At 42.5% G+C, this 13,408-nt stretch overlaps 1 protein-coding gene across 8 annotated transcripts in view; it reads left to right on the top strand.

Moving 5' to 3' along the window:
- The window catches only part of ndst3 (N-deacetylase/N-sulfotransferase (heparan glucosaminyl) 3), a 949,017-nt gene that overhangs the window by 803,226 nt on the left and 132,383 nt on the right, over positions 1–13,408 (top strand). For all 8 annotated transcript variants that reach the window (XM_068039449.1, XM_068039470.1, XM_068039439.1 and 5 more), the window contains one exon: positions 9,845–9,999. In XM_068039449.1, the coding sequence (XP_067895550.1) occupies positions 9,845–9,999 (155 nt within the window). The remainder of the gene's footprint in view (positions 1–9,844; positions 10,000–13,408) is intronic.

Genomic DNA, 13,408 nt, shown 5'->3' with positions numbered 1-13,408 from the left:
AGACTCTTTCCTCTGGGCTGTGGAGATAAAGATGGAGGGGAAGGGGCAAGGGGTCAGAGGAGGTTATTGATCATTCAGGAAAAGAGACTAGGGTTGTCCTTATCTAGAACATAGAACATAGAACATTACAGCGCAGTACAGGCCCTTCAGCCCTCGATGTTGCGCCGACCATCTGACCTACACTATTCCATTTTCATCCATATGTCTATCCAATGACCACTTAAATGCCCTTAAAGTTGGCGAGTCTACTACTGTTGCAGACAGGGCGTTCCACGCCCCTACTACTCTCTGTGTAAAGAAACTACCTCTGACATCTGTCCTATATCTGTCACCCCTCAACTTAAAGCTATGTCCCCTCGTGTTTGCCATCACCATCCGAGGAAAAAGGCTATCACTATCCACCCTGTCCAACCCTCTGATTATCTTATATATCTCTATTAAGTCACCTCTTCTCCTCCTTCTCTCTAACGAAAACAACCTCAAGTCCCTCAGCCTTTCCTCGTAAGACCTTCCCTCCATACCAGGCAACATCCTAGTAAATCTCCTCTGCACCTTTTCCAAAGCTTCCACATCCTTCCTATAATGCAGTGACCAGAACTGCACGCAATACTCCAGGTGCGGCCGCACCAGAGTTCTGTACAGCTGCAGCATGACCTCGTGGCTCCTAAACTCGATCCCCCTACTAATAAAAGCTAACACACCATATGCCTTCTTAACAGCTCTATTAACCTGGGTGGCAACTTTCAGGGATTTATGTACCTGGACACCAAGGTCTCTCTGCTCATCTACACTACCAAGAATCTTCCCATTAGCCCAGTATTCTGCAATCCTGTTACTCCTTCCGAAGTGAATCACCTCACACTTTTCCGCATTAAACTCCATTTGCCATCTCTCAGCCCAGCTCTGCAGCCTATCTATGTCTCTCTGTAACCTACAACATCCTTCGGCACTATCCACAACTCCACCGACCTTCGTGTCATCCGCAAATTTACTAACCCACCCTTCTACACCCTCATCCAGGTCATTTATAAAAATGACAAACAGCAGTGGCCCCAAAACAGATCCTTGCGGTACACCACTAGTAACTAAACTCCAGGATGAACATTTACCATCAACCACCACCCTCTGTCTTCTTTCAGCTAGCCAATTTCTGATCCAAAGCACTAATTCACCTTCAATCCCATACTTCTGTATTTTCTGCAATAGCCTACCGTGGGGAACTTTATCAAACGCCTTACTGAAATCCATATAGACCACATCCACGGCTTTACCCTCATCCACCTGTTTGGTCACCTTGTCAAAAAACTCAATAAGGTTTGTGAGGCACAACCTACCCTTCACAAAACCGTGCTGACTATCTCTAATGAACTTATTCTTTTCAAGATGATTATAAATCCTATCTCTTATAACCTTTTCCAACATTTTACCCACAACCGAAGTAAGGCTCACAGGTCTATAATTACCAGGGCTGTCTCTACTCCCCTTCTTGAACAAGGGGACAACATTTGCTATCCTCCAGTCTTCCGGCACTATTCCTGTCGACAATGACGACATAAAAATCAAGGACAAAGGCTCTGCAATCTCCTCCCTGGCTTCCCAGAGAATCCTAGGATAAATCCCATCTGGCCCAGGGGACTTATCTATTTTCACACTTTCCAAAATTGCTAACACCTCCTCCTTGTGAACCTCAATCCCATCTAGCCTAGTAGTCTGTATCTCAGTATTTTCCTCGACAACATTTTCTTTCTCCACTGTAAATACTGACGAAAAATATTCATTTAACACTTCCCCTATCTCCTCCGATTCCACACACAACTTCCCACTACTATCCTTGATTGGCCCTAACCTATCTCTAGTCATTATGTTATTCCTGATATACCTATAGAAAGCCTTAGGGTTTTCTTTGATCCTATCCGCCAATGACTTCTCGTGTCCTCTCCTTGCTCTTCTTATCTCTCCCTTTAGATCCTTCCTGGCTAGCTTGGAACTCTCAAGCGCCCTAACTGAGCCTTCACGTCTCATCCTAACATAAGCCTTCTTCTTCCTCTTGACAAGCTCTTCAACTTCTTTAGTAAACCACGGCTCCCTCGCTCAACAACTTCCTCCCTGCCTGACATCTTTGTGAATGATGATAAGACGATTTGCTGTGGAGGAGGAGATCAATATTACTAGACCTGGTCAAGCAGGGTACCATAAAATATGTCAAATTACTGCTGTGTACACAGAGCTGGGAGCATCTACTGAACAAAATGGCGACTAAACAGAATGGCAACAGGAATTTAGTGAGAGAGGAAATTTTGTGTACAGGGGAAAGGTGGGTGTTAAGTGCTTTAAACCAAGGTGCGATATTGATGTATAAATAATCAGAGTAATTAATTTGATCGAAAGAGTTTTATTTTAAGCAAAATGAGGGGACAGCTGAGACTCATTGCCTGCAATTCATGTGGCATGTGGGAACTCCAGGACTCTTCATGTGTTCTGGATAACCACTTATGCAAGGAGTGTCTCCAATTTTTCGAATTCGAACGCAGGGCTTTTGAGCTGGAGGAATGCCTGGAGTCACTGCAGAGCATACGGGAGGCTGAAAATTTCCTGCATTGTACATTTCAGGAGGTGGTCATCCTGCAGCTACAGAGTTCAAGAGGACAGTAAGTGGGTGACCATCCATCAGGGTAGGAAGAGGCAGACAGTGCAGGAATCCTCTGGGAGTGTGGGACTCTCAAATCAATTTTCAGCACCGAATACCAGTGAGGGTGATGGCACCTTGAGGATGCAATCTTGAGTAAATCTATGACAATGTGGGATAAGCGACTGCACATGGGAGCACAGCAATGCAGTGGTCATAGGAAATTTGATAGGCAGGCAATTCTGCAAACACCGGCATGGGTCCTGCATGGTGTGTTGCCTCCCCGGTGCCAGAGCAATGGACATCACCGAGAGGTTGCTAAATATTTTGAGGTGGGGGGAAGGGGAAGAGCTAGAAGTCATGGTCCATGTGGGAACATAGCATAGAAAAGAGAAGAGTTGAGGTCGTGCAGTCAGGGTTTCAAGAGCTAGGCATGAATTAAAAAGCAGGACCTCAAAGGTATAATCTCTGAATTTTTCCCAGTGCCACATCATAATGAATATAGAAATAAGGACACATCAGGTTATGTGTGGCTGGAAAAAAAAGTGCACAAGAGAGGGCTTTAGATTTCTGGGGCATTGGGACCAGTTCTGAGGCAGAAGAAACCTGTTCAAGGTGGATTGGTTGCACCTTAACAGAGGTTTTCCTCACCGAAAAGTTAACTAGTGCTGTGGGAGAAGGTTTAAATTGATCTGACAGAGATGGGCACCGGGATGAAACATTGGAGGGGAGAAACAAGGTGCACAGAGGACTGGTAGAGGCAAATAGCACTAGAGTGAAGAATAGTTCTGAAATAGGAGGGATCAGACTGGGAGCAAATGAAAGGCAGTCTAAGATGAGTTTGAAGTGTATGTATGTATGTAAATGCATGGAGTGTGGTATACAAGATTGGTGAGCTGCAGGCGCAAGTCGCCACATGGGACTATGATATAATGGCAATGACGGAGACCTGGCTCAAATAAGGGGAGGAATGGGAACTTAATATTCCTGGCTACAAGATGGTCAGGAAAAATAGGGAAGGAAATATAGGAGGGACGATGGCAGTATTGATTAAAGAAACTATTAGAGCACTGGAGAGAGATTATGAGGAATCAAAGACAGATTCTATTTAATTAGGCTTAAGGAATAATAGAGAAGCTGTTATGCTACTGGATGTATACTATAGACCACTAAATAACAGGAAGGAGATAGAAGAGCAAATTATCAGGCAAGTTACAGAAAGATGCGAGAATTACAGAGTACTGATTTTGCTGGACTTCAATTACTTCAATTTAGACTAGTGAAAAGTAACAGTGTAAGGGGCAAAGAGGGTGTCAGGGTGGCCGGGGGCGGGGGGAGGGGGGGGTAGGGGCAGGTCCCAAAATGTGTGAATATTCTTGATCCAGCCCAAGGAGGAAGGAAGCAGTGCTGGAACTAGTTCTGAGGAATGAAATGGGGCAAGTGGAGATGTTTCAATGAGAGAGCATTTGGGGAGCAGTGATCATAATATCATCAGGCTTAGAATAGTTTTGGAAAAGAAAAAGGCACATTAAAGTGCAAAAATATTTAACTGGAGGAGGGATAAGTTCAGTTTTTCAGAAAAGGGATCTGGACCAGGTGGATTGGAACCAAAAATTGGTAGGCAAAACTGTAATTGAGCAATGGGAGGCCTTCAAAAAGGAGATGGCTTGAGTACAGAGTAGACACATTCCTAAGAGGGGGAAAGGAAGGGCATTCAAAGCTAGAGCTTCCTTGATGACTAAATATATAGAGATTAAAATGAGACAGACAAAGGAGGTTTATGTCAATTGTAACATTCAGAATACAATAAAGAACCAAGCTGAATATTTAAAGCACAGAGGAAATCTAAAAAAAGGGAATAAGAGGGACAAAGAGAGATTATGAGAATAGATTCGCAGCTAACATAAAAGGGAACCTAAAAGTCTTTTACAAACACATAAAATGGTAGTCAAAGGAAACGTGTGGCTGCTTCAGGACCAGAAAGGAGATCTCCTTGTGGAGGCAGAAGGCAAGAGTGAGGTCCGAAATGAATACTTTGCGTCTGTCTTCGCTAGAGAAGAGGATACTGCCAATGCAACAGTAATGGAGGAGGCAATAGCGATATTGGATAGGATTAAACATAGATAAAGAGAATGTATTTAAAAGGTTGGCAGAGGTCAAAATGGAAAAGTCATCCAGGCCGGATGGGATGCAATGTTGGTTGCTAATTGAAGTAAAGGTGAAAATTGCAAAGGATCTGGCCACAATCTTCCAATCCTCCTTGAATATGAGGGTGGTGTCAGAGGAGTCATTGAGTTATTTATGGCACAGAAGGAGGCCATTCAGCCCATCGAGTCATTGCCAGCTCTCTGCGAAGCTATGCTGGCAGTCCCAATCCCTGGCTCAATCCCCGTAGCCCTGCAAGTCTATTTCTCTAAGGTGGTCATCCAACTTCCTCTTGAAGTCATTGATTGTCTCTGCTTCCACCACCCTTGTGGGCAGCGAGTTCCAGGTCATTACCACCCGCTGCGTAAAAAAGTGCTTCCTCATATTCCCCCTGCATCTTTTGCCCAACCTTTTCAATCTGTGTCCTTAGTCCTTCTACCATTTGTTAATGGGAGTAGCTTTTCCTTGTTTAACTTATCTAAGCCTGTCATAATCTTGTACACTTCTATTAAATCCCCAATGTTACAGTCCTTTTTTCAAAGTAGATGGGAATAAACCTAGCAACCATGGGCCAGTCTGTCTAACTTTCAGAGACAATAATCCAGGACAACGATAATGGTCACTTGGAAAAACATGTGTTAATCGATGACATCTACCATGGATTGTTAAAAACAAATTATGTTTGACTAACTTGACAGAGTTCTTTGATGAAGTAACAGACAGCGTTGATAAGGGTAGTGAGACTGATGTTGTGCATATGGACTTTAAAAAGGTGTTTGTTAAAGTACCACATAATGTACTTGTTAGCAAAATAGAAGCTCATTGGGATTAAAGGGGCAGTGGCAGCATGGATAAAAAAATGGCTAAGGGACAGAATGCAGGGAGTAGTGATAAATGGTTGTTTTTCAGACAGGATGGAAGTGTGCAATGTTGTCCTACTGGGGACAGTATTAGGATCACTGCTCTTTTTGATATATTATTAATGACCTGGACTTGAGTATACAGGGCATAATTTCAAAATTTGCGCATGATATGCAACTTAGAATGTGGTAAATAATGAATTGGATAGTGCTAGACTTCAGGAGGACATAGACAGGCTGATGAATGGGGAGGCGCATGGCAGATGAAATTTAATGTAGAGAAGTGTGAAATGATACATTTTGGTAAGAAGAATGAGGACGGATAATATAAACTAAATGGTACAATTCTCAAGGGGGTGCAGGAACAGAGAGATCTGGGCTGTACGTACACAAATCTTTGAAGGTGGCAGGACAAGTTGAGAAGGCTGTTAAAAAGCATATGGGATCCTTGGCTTTCTTAGTAAAGGAATAGAGTGTAAAAGCAAATAAGTTATGCAAAACCTTTATAAAACTCTGGTTAGGCTTCAGTTGTACTTAATTCTGGGCACAACACTAGGAAGAATGAAGGAAGACTATAGGAAGCCTTGAAGAGCATTCAGAAGAGATTTACTAGAACGGTACCAGGGATGAGAGACTTCAGTTACGTGGAGAGATTGGACAAGTTGGGATTGTGTTCCTTGGAGCAGAGGCGATTAGGAGAAGATTTGATAAGGATGTTCAAAATCATGAAGGGTTTAGGAGGGAATAAATAGAAACTTTTTCCAGCGGCAGAAGAGTCAGTAACCAGAGAACACAGATTTAAGGTGATTTGCAAAAAAAAAACAGAGGTGACATGTGGAGACATTTTTTTATGCAGCAAGTCTGTGTGATCTCCTTGAAAGGATGGTGGATACAGGTTCTATGGTAACTTTCAAAGAGAATTGAGTAAATATTTGAAAGGAAAAAAATTGCAGGGCTATGGGGAAAGAGCAGGGGAGTGAAATTAATTGGATAGCTGTAGTAATGAGCCGCACGGGCACGATGAGCTGAATGGCCTCCTGTGCTATATCATTCTGATTCTATGAATGCAAACAGTTTCTTTAAAATGCAGATAGCTTGATACGTGTATCAAAAATGAAGCAAAATGTAATTGACCAAGATTCTCCACTTAGCATGTTGCAAGTGTACATTCTGGTTTTCAAGTAATTTTTTCTGCTGTTAAAAGCTATTGCCAGTTAAAGCAATTTCATAGCCAGGACGAAGCACAACAGTAATAGTGAACTGTCTGAATATTTAAATATTCTAATCTATTTTACAGAGCTTAATTCTTCTCAGGTTTCAGATGGTTTATACAGCCAGAAATGAAGTGATAGTTAAAGAAAGGCAAACAGTACTTGTACATGTGTGATATGAAGCTAAATATTGCAGTCATGAAATTCAGGCACATGCAGAGGTGTTGCCTTAAAAACATAAGAACATATGAAATAGAAGCAGGGATTGACCATACGGCCATTCGAGCCTGCTCCGTTATTCAGTATGATCATGGCTGATCTTCTGCAACAACCCCACTTTCCCGCCCACTCTCCCCGATTCCCTGAGAAACCAAAAATCTGCCTATTTTAGTCTTGTATATATTGAATGATGGAACATCCATAACCCTCTGTGGTAGAGAATTCCTATGATTCACAAGCTCCTGAGTGAAGAAATTTTTCGTCATCTCAGTCCTAAATGATTGACCCCTTATCCTGAGACTGTGTCCCTGTGTTCTAGATTCCCCAGCCGGTGGAAACAACCTCTGTGTCTGCCCTAGAAAGCCCCCTCAGAATCTTGTATGCTTCAATAAGATCACCTCTCATTCTTCTAAACACTAGAGACTTTATGTCCAACCTACTCAGCCCCGCTTCCTCCCTAAAATTCTTGCAGGTCTCAGGCCAGGTTGAAGAAGTATCTGCTCTATCAGTGGCAGAAGTATATAAATTGCAGAGTTAGTATAGAATGGTGGCATCCATCCATTCTGTCACTTATCGCCTTCACATATACCCTTTAATTATATGCTTTTATGAAGCAGATACAGTTTCCAAGACCTGTTAATCTAGGCAGAATTGGTTGTTTACAGGAAAACTGCTGAAGATAAGATTGCTTTTCCAAATGTATTGACCTTCATTGCAAGGGGATTTTACAGGAGTGAAGATGTCTTCCTGCAATTATTTAAAGCCTTGGTGAGACCACACCTGGAGTATTGTGTAACAGTTTTGGTCTCTTCATCTAAGGAAGGATATACTTGTCTTAGAGGGAATGCAACGGAGGTTCACCAGACTATTCCCTGGGATGGCGGGATTGTCTTATGAGGAGAGATTACAGAAAAACTGGGCGTGTATTCTCTAGAGTTTCGAAGAATGAGAGGGATCTCATTGAAACTTACAAAATTCCTACAGGGCCTGACAGGGTAGATGTGGATAGGATGTTTCCTCTGGCTGGTGAGTCTAGAACCAGGGGACACAGTCTCAGAATAAGGGGCAGCCATTTAAGACTGAGATGAGGAGGAATTTCTTTACTCAGAGGGTGGTGAATCTGTGGAATTCTCTAACCCAGAGGGATGTGGAAGCACTGAGCATGTTCCATACAGAAATCGATAGATTTCTGGATAATAATGTCATCAAGTGATATGGGGATAGTCGAGAAAAATGGCGTAGAGATAGATGATCAGCAATGATCTGTTTGAATGGCAGAGCAGGCACGTCAGGCCGAATGGCCTACTCCTGCTCCTTTTTCCTATGATCCTATGTCTGGCAATTTCTTGAGATTGCCTAAAGACTTCTGCTAATTTCCTGTACTGTTTTACTCAGGAAGTCTTCACCTACATTCCTCATTACCCTTGAAGAGACTTGTATTGACAGGGAATTCAGGAGAATGTAGCTGAAAGCTGCAAAATGGGCTTCCAATGGGAAATTTCATTTTACATTATGTACATGTTAAGTGAAGAGGTGCAACTGGAGGATGTAAGAGAAGCCAGATTAATCGAGCAACACCGGAGGAGAGACAAACCGTGATAGAGGGATGTATTGAGTGAGGTGAACTTTCCAGCCTTTCTCATGAGCTGTATAAGTGTAGGCTAGGTAAGTACAAGATAAAGAAAGGAATAGATGATTATGCTGATTGGATTAGCTGAATTTGGGTGGGAGGAGGCTTGCATACAGGATAAATACTGGCAAAAACCAGTTGGGCCGATTGGCCTGTTTCTATGCTGTACATTCTATATAATTCTATGTAATTCCTCTGGTGCTGTTTGCTTCCCTTACAGCCTCCAGTTGTATCTCTTCCTCTGACATGACCCCAGCACTTTGTTTGCTTTTTATATGGCCTGTGTCACTACTTCCAGTAATTTGTGTATCGGTACTTCTAGATCCCTTTGCTCCTCTACCTCATTTAGACTCTTATTTTCCAAGGAATATGTGGCCTCCTTATTATTCTTACAAAATTCACCACCTTATACTTAACTATATGTGTTTGCCAGGCCGTACTAGCAGGTTGTTTTGACTGAGGTCCAAAATCTATCACCTCAGCTGCATAGGGGAGGCTGCACTTCAGTTGTGAAGAGTTAGTGGAGTGCCAATTATTGCTGCTGCCAGATCTGCAAACATGACCCACAGTAGGGTGGCTCTGACTGCAACAGAGAAAATGATCAGACTTGTGATATTTTACACAGTCGGTTCATTTCAGGGAGCCACAGGGGAGTTTTGCCAGATTAGCAAATTCACTGCATATTCACCAATTCACTCTTTACCAATGGTCCAAGACAGATAACGAAAGGGGCAATGATTTGTTTCCAGATTTCCCAGGATTGTGAGGCTGTCGGTTGCATGCATGTGCCATTCCACGTTTTTGATATAAATCTCCATATTTCCATTAACCGCTAACAGCTTTAATTGCCTAAATGTGCAGATCATTTGTGCCTATGGACACAGCTTCCTGTATGTGAATTTATGATAACTGGGAGCTGTCACAATACTTTTATACTTTGCCAGTCCAATGTCCCAGCTGTTTTTCAACAGCAGGGTCAAGGGACACAATGTCTGCTGGGTGACAAAGGATACCTGCTACTCCAATGGTTTCTTTACGCCACTGTAAGGGCATCTTATGTTTCCCCGCTTAATTCCAGAAACTGTTTAGGTCCAATTATCACGATCTAAGTTTGTATTGTTTTACAAAACTGATACAAGTGTAACAATTTCAGGAACGCTTGCAGAGGATGAAGGTGATGATCTGCTGCTAAAGTACGTAAATGAATTCTGGTGGTTCCCTCACATGTGGAGTCACATGCAACCTCATCTCTTCCACAATGAGTCGGTGCTGGCTGAGCAAATGATTCTCAACAAGGAATTTGCATTAGTGAGTATCAGTTGGTTTGAGAGTATTATTAAGAAACTGAATTGAAGAAGATTACAAAAGATGCTTATAATGCATTTGATCATGGGTAAAAACCAAAGAAAGATTCTGACTGAAACATTAAACACCTCTTTACACAAATTCATATGTCAGATTTGGAAGCAAACTTTGGATTCTCTGAACACATAGTTCAAACTATAGACTTCCTATTATATATAAAATACAATGTATCTCCTAGGAACTACCATGTGATTTCCTCTCATTCACCCTCTAACACACATGCAACACATGTATGCATCTATGCACACACACGCCCAGTCAAAAAACAAACTTTAGCTCATTTTAAGACTGACATGAAATTCAGACACAGCCACTTTTTCCATTCTGATGGTTAGAATCTCCTCTACTGGGACACATGACATACAGCCCAGAAGTGTATAAAGAGTTCAGGGACATATCAGGGAATTCTAAGATTTGGAATCAAAAGGACAGAAAACATGAAAAACAAAAACTGGAAGCAACACACTTCCACCTATGCTTGCCTTCATGGCCCAGATTGCTGGGATATCACCTCTGGATCACCACAAAACCAAAAACAAACTCACCCTGCGATCACCACTGTTGAGGGTACGACAGATGGCCTTAGGATCTTTAGGTTAGGGAGGGCAAAATCTGTGATCCTATCTTTGATCACTGCTACCAATTCCTGCTAGGAAATGTGTAGAAGCATCAACGTGAACAGGATCAGTCTTGATTGTGTCTGCCTTCATGGAAGAATTTAAATTAAGAGAAAGAATCGCCAATCTTGGTAGTCACTCTCGAGCACCGAAACTGACAAACGTGTGGCATTTTTCAAAATGGATCATGTGAACAGAACAGACTAGTTGCAGTTTGAGCTTTTACTCATTATCTTTACATTCACTTTCTTAAGCAGATCAACCTGCCTCATTTTGTTTTCCATTGAAGTCAATGGGTGGTGTAAAACAGATTGCCAATTTATCATCTCATGATTTATACGACTGCCCAAGACCAATTTCACTCCAAACGTCTTCCCAAATCCTTACCTCTATTTGTGATGCGTATGGCTTATCCACCCCATGTTTGAGAATTAATTCCTAATTGCAGTATAAGTGTTACAGGAGATTATGTGGGATGCCCACCACAGTCACCTGTCTCGCGCAAAAGACAGACATACCTTGCTGACAGGCCATTGTACACAAGCTATTATTTATTATAGATTAATTAATACACAGAAGCCAAATGATACAAGATACTGAATCAGTATATTACTTTAAAAGAATGGTCCTATAATTTCATAGGCTTTCTCCAGGTCTCCCAATGTAATTCTGACAGGAAACCAGTGGAATCCCCAGGAAAATTGCATTCCTCCAGGGTTTTCACTGGCCACCTGCCAGTTACCTTTTGAGACTGGGAAATACCCCCCACACGCCATGGAATTTCACAGCCAATTATATTAGAATCAGTACATGAATAATTAAAACTTCCTTTGGAATATATTTCATACAGTTTGATAAGCAGCAGGTTACTGTACTGGTATGCCTTCCTGACATGTTGTATATGGACACGCTAAATCTCATTTTATTCCCGGGGGTCGATTTGCACTCCAGGCAAATATTGGGTAGGCAAAAGGAAGTACAGTATCCTGGGCTTTATTAATAGGGGCATTGAGTACATGAGCAAGGAGGTTATGTTGAACTTGTATAAGACACAAGTTCGGCCTCAGCAGGGCACCACACTTTAGCAAGGATTTGAAGGTGTTAGAGAGGGTGCAGAAAAGATTCACAAGAATGGTTCCAGGGATGAGGGACTTCAGTTATGAAAATAGATTGGAGAAGTTGGGACTGTTTTCCTTCGAGAAGAGAAGGCTGAGAGGTGATTTGATAGAAATATTCAAAATCATGAGGGGTCTGGACAGAGTAGCTAGGGAGAAACTGTTCCCACTTGTGAAAGGATCGAGAATGAGAGGGCACATTTTAAAGTAATTGGTAAAAGAAGCAAAGGCGACATGAGGAAAAACTTTTTCCATGCAGTGAGTGGTTAAGGTCTGGAATGCACTGCCTGAGAGTGGAGGCAGGTTCAATTGAAGCATTCAAAAGGGAATTAGACAGTTATATGAAAAGGAAGAATGTGCAGGGTTACGGGGAGAAGGTGAGGGAGTGGCACTAGGTGAATTGCTTATTCAGAGAGCCAATGCAGACACGATGGGCCTTCTGCGCTGTACCCCCTTTAGAATTGTGCCTTTTATTTTATATTGTCTTTCCATGTTCCTCCTACCAAAATGTGTAGATGAGCAGAGAGATCTTGGTGTCCAGGTACATAAATCCCTGAAAGTTGCTACCCAGGTTAATAGGGCTGTTAAGAAGGCATATGGTGTGTTAGCTTTTATTAGTAGGGGGATCGAGTTTCGGAGCCACGAGGTCATGATGCAGCTGTACAAAACTCTGGTGAGGCCGCACCTTGAGTATTGCGTGCAGTTCTGGTCACCGCATTATAGGAAGGATGTGGAAGCTTTGGAAAGGGTGCAGAGGAGATTTACTAGGATGTTGCCTGGTATGGAGGGAAGGTCTTACGAGGAAAGGCTGAGGGACTTGGGGTTGTTTTCGTTAGAGAGAAGGAGGAGGAGAGGTGACTTAATAGAGACATACAAGATAATCAGAGGGTTAGATAGGGTGGATAGTGAGAGTCTTTTTCCTCGGATGATGATGGCAAACACGAGGGGACATAGCTTTAAGTTGAGGGGTGAAAGGTATAGGACAGATGTCAGAGGTAGTTTCTTTACGCAGAGAGTAGTAGGGTCGTGGAACGCCCTGCCTGCAACAGTAGTAGACTCGCCAACTTTAAGGGCATTTAAGTGGTCATTGGATAGACATATGGATGAAAATGGAATAGTGTAGGTCAGATGGTCGGCGCAACATCGAGGGCCGAAGGGCCTGTACTGCGCTGTAATGTTCTAATTCTAATTTCTCTGCATTGAACTTCTTCTATCGCCTGTCCACCCATTCCAGCAGCTTGTCAACGTCTTTTTGAAGTTCTACACCATCCTCCTCACAGTTCACAATGATTTCAAGTTTTGTATCTTCCGCAAACTTTGAAATTGTGCCCTGTACTCCAAGCTCTAGGTCATTAATATATATCAGGAAAAGCAAGGGTCCCAACACTGATCCCTGGGGAACTCCACTACAAACCTTCCTCCAGCCAGTGCCTCCACGATTTCCACTCTCTCTTCCTTCAGTATCCTTGAAGGCATCTCAACCAGCCCTGGTGCCTTATCCACTTTACATACAGACAGCCTATCCAATACCTCCTTTTTAAACTTTAAATTTTAAACCCTTCTAGTGTTTGAATTACCTCCTGTTTCACCACTGCCTGGGTTGCATCTTCTTCCTTGGTA

This window comes from Heterodontus francisci, chromosome 1 (genome assembly GCF_036365525.1).
Source record: "Heterodontus francisci isolate sHetFra1 chromosome 1, sHetFra1.hap1, whole genome shotgun sequence".
Taxonomy (NCBI): Eukaryota; Metazoa; Chordata; class Chondrichthyes; order Heterodontiformes; family Heterodontidae; genus Heterodontus; species Heterodontus francisci.
The sequence above is the reverse complement of the archived record's forward strand: the minus strand, read 5'-3'. Positions and strand labels throughout refer to the sequence as shown.